Source organism: Mauremys reevesii, linkage group 2, assembly GCF_016161935.1.
Source record: "Mauremys reevesii isolate NIE-2019 linkage group 2, ASM1616193v1, whole genome shotgun sequence".
Taxonomy (NCBI): Eukaryota; Metazoa; Chordata; order Testudines; family Geoemydidae; genus Mauremys; species Mauremys reevesii.
In genome coordinates this window covers 611,744-620,000 of record NC_052624.1, presented here as the reverse complement: position 1 = coordinate 620,000, position 8,257 = coordinate 611,744, and the positions used below count along the sequence as shown (strand labels likewise).

The window sequence follows — 8,257 nt, the reverse complement described above, 5'->3', positions numbered from 1 at the left end:
TGCAGGGGAAGCACAAGAGGAGCCCCGGGTGTTTGAGCTGTAATGGGGAAGTGAATCCGGAGCTCTGAAACACCTCCGTGTTGCTTGCTGCCCGCCTTGCGGCTGTCTGGGGCAATGGCCGCCTGGCAGAGCCTGTGAGCAGAGGGAGGCGGAGAGGCTTGCTCTGAGCCTGAACCTGCTGTCTCTCTGCTGTAGGATTACATGCAGAACGTCCATGGCAAGGAAATAGATCTGCTGAGAACAACAGTGAAGGTGCCGGGCAAGCGGCTCCCCAGGGCGACAACGGCGTCAGCCCCCAGCGCCAGCCCCAAAACCAACGGGCTTGCCAAGGAGCGGAGCAGCATGCAGTTCCCAGGAGGCGCAGGTAAGGAGAGGAGCAGGCTCTCGCCAAGGCTGAGCGGCTACAGGGCTCTTAACTAAGTCACAGACAGACAGTGCACGAGTGGTTCTGGTGTCTGCTGCTCCTCCCACTCCTTTCACCAGTGTCTTTTACACAGGGACCCTGTGTCTGCACGGGCCGAGATGAGCACCCTGTTTGGGCAGGGATGTCTGGCTTCCCTTCTGGAGATGGGACGGGGCTGAAACACCTGCCTCTCAGGCCCCTGACATCTTTGTGGCTTTACAGTCACATTTTCCTGTTCTTAGAAAATGTTTCCCCTCTGTTGCCATGGAAGCCCCGTGACTGACTGGTCTGCCAGGCAGACAGGGAACTATCCGACTGCACAAAGTGCTGGCAAATGCATAAAGAAAGAGACTGTCAAGCATGTGAAAGCTTTTCCATAGTCAGTCTCAGTGGCAGTGGTTGGAGAGTTACGGGACAAGAGCAAGTCCCAGATTTTCAGACAAGTGGATTTTCATTGATTGGTGTCCCTTTAAGGGACGTTCGGGGTGGGAGGAATGAGAGGTTTCCTAGGGTCTAGTGCAGGGGTTCTCAAACTGGGGGTCGGGACCCCTCAGGAGGTCGCAAGGTCATTGCGTGGGGGGTCACGAGCTGTCAGCCTCCACCCCAAACCCTGCTTTGCCTCCAGCATTTATAATGGGTTAAATATACAAAAAGTGTTTTTAATTGATAAGGGGGGTCGCACTCAGAGGCTCGCTGTGTCACCAGTACAAAGTTTGAGAGCCACTGGTCTTGCTGAACTTCATGACTCCAGCAGGTGCTCTCAGTCAGAGCTGGAGGGAAGTTCTCAAACAGATTACGGCTGATTGACTCCGACATGGTGAACCCTCTGTCCAGACTTGCCAGGAGCCTGGGAGACGGAGCCACAAGAACTTGGGTGTTGCTGAGAGGAGATTCTGACCTAGGGCATTACTGGGGCCTGGTGGGCTGAGCACTGCCCATGTGCCATTCACATTAACAGGAGACACAGTCCCTTCCCAAGAGCTAAGAAGAAAAGCAGAAATCTCCCTCCCACCCTACATCTGGGTACTCAGGTGATGGCTCCAGGCACAATCCCCAAGGGACAATAGGGACAGCTGTTATAGCCGTGGCTCCTGCGCCCAGCCAGCTTCATGGGCTGGTTTCTCGGGGATGTTATGACAGGTGAAGGAGGAGATGGTGGTGGTCTTGCCCGTCAGGCAGGGGGTGGGGGAGCCTGGGCACGGGGGGCAGAGTGGCAGGAAGTGGTTGTGGAGAAACCATTGGGAAGGGCTAAGGGTAACGGAGAAATGTCAGACACGTCTGCTCCAGGCCACCTCCACTCCTCAGATGGAATGGGGAGAGAACAATAACTCCTCAGAAACTGCAGGACACTGACTCATGGGTGACTTTACCTCAATATCTTTTGAGGGGAAAAACCTGAAATAGACGGTCAAAAAGGTTACAAAGAGGACAATTTATAGTCAGAACTGGTAGAGATGCCTCTAGTTAAGGTGGAATAACATTTTCCATTATAAGCCCCTATTTTCAGCTGCATATAACATTGCCAAACTTGAACTCTTTGGGATGAAATATTCCATGTTGGGCTTCTGCCTGAGGCTGAATTTTTAAACATTTAAGCAAAAATGATTCACCATTAGCTTTGCCAACGCTGAAGAATTTTTTCCACCTGAAGAACTTCAGCCCCTTGGGGCGTAGAACAGGAACTTGAAATGTAGCCAGGGAATAGTCCTGGCGTTAGTCCTTTTGTAATCCCCATGCAAATGTGTTCAGATTTGGCAGCATTATAAACCCCTGTACACTGCATTTGCACATAATCAGTAGAGCTTGTTAGAAGCTTGCTGATAAAATCTCTTGAACATTCCTTCCACACTGCGCATGCTGGTTGGCTCCCAGAGCTGGAGCTTGTGACAGGACAGCCTGTGCATTCCTATTCTCTGAGTGCTCGACTTTGCAACCCTAATGTTCTTTTGATATCGATTTGCTTGGGGGGGTTTGTATGGAATGATACAGAGAGTAGAGAATCCAACCAGGGACAAGCCCATTGCTGAGGCCAAGTGTAAGGTCTGTTAACAGTTTTTAGTATCTAATTAAATGCTGATAACTAGTGTTAATAAATTTCCCGAAGTGAGTGTTGCTGTCCCATGTTAACTCACCCAGTTTGCATTTCCTGTCTGCATTCATCACAGACCATGATACTTTACAGCAGGCCTGCACAACCCATGAAGCGGAAAGGGCCATATAACTCCAAAGAAAATAGCTGAGGGCCGAAACCGCCCGGCTCCGCCACCCACCCCCCAGCGCCGCCCAGCTCCCCCCAAAACACAACACCCCCCTGCCCCACAGAAACAACCCCCCAGCACCTCCCAGTACCCCAAACAACCCCCCCCCAGCGCCGCCCGCCCCACGGAAACAAACCCTCCTTCCCCAGCACCGACCCACCGAAACAGCGGTATTGAACCGTGGTAATATGTTATAGCGGGCCCCTAAGGTAGTATAATTAAGGTAAAAGAAAAATGTCTTTTTGCTAGAAGTAGAATAAGATCTTCCCCCCACTTTGTAATCAATTGCCCTGTTGAATGAACGAGGTGTGGCTGAGGAAGGCGTGGAAGGCAGCACCTCCAGACAGCTGCAACCCTTGGAGTGGGGCTGGGAGCCAGACCAGATCAGCAGAACAGGTCAGCCACCGACTCGCAGCTCACCTCCTCAGGCCCCCACCGACTCGCAGCTCGCCTCCTCAGCCCCCACCGACTCGCAGCTCGCCTCCTCAGCCCCCACCGACTCGCAGCTCGCCTCCTCAGCCCCACCGACTTGCAGCTCGCCTCCTCAGCCCCCACCGACTCGCAGCTCGCCTCCTCAGCCCCGACTGCAGCTCGCCTCCTCAGGACCCCACCGACTGCAGCTCGCCTCCTCAGGACCCCCACCGACTCGCAGCTCGCCTCCTCAGGCCCCCACCGACTCGCAGCTCGCCTCCTCAGCCCCCACCGACTCGCAGCTCGCCTCCTCAGCCCCCCACCGACTCGCAGCTCACCTCCTCAGGCCCCACCGACTCGCAGCTCACCTCCTCAGCCCCACCGACTCGCAGCTCGCCTCCTCAGCCCCACCCCCACCCCACCGACTCGCAGCTCGCCTCCTCAGCCCCCACCCCCCACCGACAGCTCGCCTCCTCAGGACCCCACCGACTCGCAGCTCGCCTCCTCAGGCCCCCACCGACTCGCAGCTCGCCTCCTCAGGCCCCCACCGACTCGCAGCTCGCCTCCTCAGCCCCCACCGACTCGCAGCTCACCTCCTCAGGACCCCCACCGACTCGCAGCTCGCCTCCTCAGCCCCCACCGACTCGCAGCTCGCCTCCTCAGGCCCCCACCGACTCGCAGCTCGCCTCCTCAGCCCCCACCTCAGCCCCCACCGACTCGCAGCTCGCCTCCTCAGCCCCCACCGACTCGCAGCTCGCCTCAGGCCCCACCCCCACCGACTCGCAGCTCGCCTCCTCAGCCCCACCCCACCGACTGCAGCTCGCCTCCTCAGCCCCACCGACTGCAGCTCGCCTCCTCAGCCCCACCGACTCGCAGCTCGCCTCCTCAGCCCCCACCGACTCGCAGCTCGCTTCCTCAGGCCCCACCCCCACCGACTCGCAGCTCTCCTCCTCAGGCCCCCACCCCACCGACTCGCAGCTCACCTCCTCAGCCCCCACCCCACCCCGACTGCAGCTCGCCTCCTCAGGCCCCACCCCACCGACTCGCAGCTCGCCTCCTCAGGCCCCACCCCACCCCGACTCGCAGCTCGCCTCCTCAGGCCCCACCCCACCCCGACTCGCAGCTCGCCTCCTCAGCCCCCACCCCACCGACTCACAGCTCGCCTCCTCAGCCCCCAGCCCCCACCGACTCGCAGCTCGCCTCCTCAGCCCCCACCGACTCGCAGCTCGCCTCCTCAGCCCCCACCCCCACCGACTCGCAGCTCGCCTCCTCAGCCCCCACCGACTGCAGCTCGCCTCCTCAGGCCCCCACCGCTGCCCACCAACTCGCCTACTCACACCCCGCCACTGCCTGCCCACTCGCCTCAGCCGCCTCCTGTGCCACTGCCTGCCCGCACTGCCTGCCCGCTCTCCTCCTCAGCCTCCCACCCCCAGCTTGCCTACTCACCCCCATCACTGCCCGCCCGCTCTCCTCCTCAGCCTCCCACCCCAGCTTGCCTACTCACCCCCCATCACTGCCCGCCCGCTCTCCTCCTCAGCCTCCCCAGCTTGCCTACTCACCCCCATCACTGCCCGCCCGCTCTCCTCCTCAGCCCCCAGCTTGCCTACTCACCCCCATCACTGCCCGCCCGCTCTCCTCCTCAGCCTCCCCAGCTTGCCTACTCACCCCATCACTGCCTGCCCGCTCTCCTCCTCAGCCTCCCACCCCAGCTTGCCTACTCACCCCCATCACTGCCCGCCCGCTCGCCTCCTCAGCCTCCCACCTGCCACTTGCCTACTCACCCCCATCACTGCCTGCCCGCTCCTCCTCAGCCTCCCACCCCAGCTCGCCTACTCACCCCCCATCACTGCCCGCCCGCTCACCTCCTCAGCCCCCCTCCTTCACCTGCCACTTGCCTACTCACCCCCCACGGGCCGCCCAGTGAGCCCATGCGGGCCGCATGTTGTGCAGGCCTGATTTACAGGGTTACGCTGAACAAGGCAAACTGGCCTAGCAAGCAAATCCCCAGCCCTGGGACTGGAGCAGGTTAGAAAAGGGTTTTTTTTTTTTTCACTTTTGGTTTGAAACTGAAAATTAGCTGACCTGTTTTGCTCAGACATACCCCAGACCGTGCCCTCTAGGGAAGCCTGGGAGCCGTCAGACCACAGGGAATTTGAGAAAGTTCTGAGCTCTCCACCGTCCACAGCTACCTCTCAAATCTGCTCCAGTGTGTCCTTGTCGCCTCATTCCCCTTCACTGCCAGCCAAGGGAGCCTTAAATCATCTCAGCCTCCGAAATGACAGTGCCATGCGCAGCCGCCCAGCCAGCCTGGTGGTGCTGCTCAGTGCCGGGGCTGGGCTCTGCAGGGGCTCCCACTGCCAGTGCGTCTCCAGAGAGGGAGCCACTGCTCTGCGGAGCTCAGCTCGTGGAACTGTTGGGCCACAGGGGAGGGGAGTTGAGGCCCCCCCTTCATGTCTGGGAACACGACCACTTTAAAGGCGCCTGCCTGCAGGTGGAGGAAGGAGGGGGGTGGGGAGGCAGCCCTGCTCTGAGGATGGGCAGAGCCGCACCCTGGGAGGAGGGTCAGCTGCCTGGCCGGAAGGGGGCGTAATGGCGGGTGAGTAGGACTGGCTGGAAACAAGAATTCTGTGTTGCAAAAAAATGGTGAGGTTTTGAAAGTCCTGGTGATTCTGCATTGGAATGAACCGGAGACTTTTCAGAAGTGGAGGGAGGGGACAGAGGTGCACCTCAAACTGCCCAGCAGCGAGGTAGCCGTAAGACAAGCCTATCTTAGCACAATAAGCACTGGTCATTTTTCAGAGGTTCCACTCATCATTCCACATTGATACCCAGGTCTATCTTCTGCTAATTTAAAACCCAGCAATGTGTACAAGACAAGGGTGCCAGGCAGGCAGAGTTGCGTTTGGACTGGTGAATGCAGCAGTGGGATGTACAATGGTAGTCCTGGGTATGAGATAGTATTTCAGATTTCACTGGCTGCAGGAGGAGCTGCTGCCGTGCGGATCTGAACTGGCTGAGAACATATTCCCGGGCACTGAGTGGAGGGAGCGTGTTTACAGCTCCTCTCTCCAGCCGGAGCCCGTTTCTCTCCACACTTCTGTTCACACATGAGAGCCAATTGAGAGAACACAGCTTCACCCCCAACCAGCAGGCCAACACCTTCCTGGTCCTGCTTCTGCACTTCACAGAGCCTGGTTCCCCTCTCCTCCCCCCAGCCTGCCGCCTCCGCTTGTTCCTGGCATGAGGGGCGGAGGCAGGTGCCAGGCACCTGGGAGAGGCAGCTTCTACTGGACGTGCAGACTGGACAAAAAGGGAATTTTACCTGGGTCGGACAGGACGTGCCCCAACCTAGAATCCCAGCCCTGCCTCCCAATGACCCAGACCCCGCTCCCCTTTCCCCAGCACAGAACCCCATTTCCTCACTGATCACAGGATCCAGCAAATCCCAGCAAGATACTGAACATCTGCAGGGAGTTTAGAGCAGAAGGTCATAGGTCTTGAGAGCCAAGAATGCAGGTCAGGCTTAGAGGGTGGGAGGCGATTTTGGAGACAAGCGACGCTGAGGAGGACCTTAGGCTCATGTGGAAAGCAGCTGAACATGAGCCCCCATGCAATGCTGTAGCTAAGGGCTAGTTGAGTCCATGGATATAAGCGGAAAACCGTGAATAGGAGCAGGGAGGTGACAGGACCTTTAATTAACATGTATTTCCTTGTATTGTGGCAGCACCTCATAGGCCCCCCCCCCCAGAACAAAGCCAGTCCCTGCCCAAAGGGTTTGCAATCCAAGCAACAGGGTCAGAGACAATAGCTGGCGACAGAGAGACAGATGGGAACACAAGGGAGCAATGAGACTACAGTAGAACCTCAGAGTTACAAACACCAAAGATACGAACTGACCGGTCAACCACACCCCTCATTTGGAACCAGGAGTGTGCAATCAGGCAGCAGCAGAGATGCACATGGAAAAGCGAATACAGTACCATACTGTGTTAAACATAAACTACTACAAAATAAAGGGAAAGTTGAAAAAAAATTGACACGGTAAGGAAACTGTTTCTGTGCTTGTTTCATTGGCATTAAGATGGTTAAAAACAGCATTTGTCTTCTGCACAGTAAAATTTCAAAGCTCTATTAAGCCAATGTTCAGTTGTAAACTTTTGAAAGAACAACTCATAACGTTTTGTTCAGAGTTATGAGAGTTACAAACAAGCTCCATTCCCGAGGGGTTCGTAACTCTGAAGTTCTACTGTATATTGGTCAGAATGAATTGAATGGTCTCAGCACACCAGCAGCCCATAGACATAAAGGAAAAGGAAAATTGTAAGAAGGGATTTGCATGAGGTGACTTTGTGGCTGTTTACGGGAGTTCCTCCCAAGCATGAGTGGCAGCATGAGAGAAAACGCAAAGGTGCTTGTTTGAAAATTGAACAAGTGAATGATGAGCTATGTAATGCGTTATTGAGATCATTACTGGATATTTTGTCCATCGTTTAATAGGATGATGTGAAATTGGAAAGATGTCCACAAAAAGAAAACAACACAAGAATGATCTGAGGTCTGGAAAACCTACCTGACAGTGAGAGACTAAAGAACATAAGAACGGCCACACTGGGTCAGACCAAAGGTCCATCCAGCCCAGTGTCCTGTCTACCGACAGTGGCCAATGCCAGGTGCCCCAGAGGGAATGAACTGTCGCCCATTCCCAGCTTCTGGCAGACAGAGGCTAGGGACACCATCCCTGCCCATCGTGGCTAATAGCCATTGATGGACCTATCCTCCATGAACTTATCTGGTTCTTTTTTGAACCATATTGTAGTCTTGGCCTTCACAACATCCCCTGGCAATGAGTTCCACAGGCTGACTGTGTTGTGTGAAGAAGAACGTCCTTATGTTAGTTTTAAACCAGCTGCCTGTTAATTGCATTGGGTGACCCCAGGTTCTTGTGTTATGTGTAGGGGTAAATAATACTTACTTTCTCGACACTTTTCGTGATTTTATAGACCTCTATCAATCTCCCCTTAGTCATCTCTGTTCCAAGCTGAACATTCCCAGTCTTTTTAATCTCTCCTCACATAGAAGCCGTTCCACACCCCTAATCATTTTCATTGCCCTTCTCTATACTTTTTCAATCTAATACATCTTTTTTCAGATGGGGCAACCAGATCTGCACACAGTATTCAAGATA

At 55.8% G+C, this 8,257-nt stretch overlaps 1 protein-coding gene across 2 annotated transcripts in view; it reads left to right on the top strand.

Annotated features, from left to right (window-relative positions):
* The window catches only part of AGAP3 (ArfGAP with GTPase domain, ankyrin repeat and PH domain 3), a 213,067-nt gene that overhangs the window by 141,604 nt on the left and 63,206 nt on the right, over nt 1-8,257 (top strand). For both annotated transcript variants that reach the window (XM_039523630.1, XM_039523629.1), the window contains exon 11: nt 196-364. In XM_039523630.1, the coding sequence (XP_039379564.1) occupies nt 196-364 (169 nt within the window). The remainder of the gene's footprint in view (nt 1-195; nt 365-8,257) is intronic.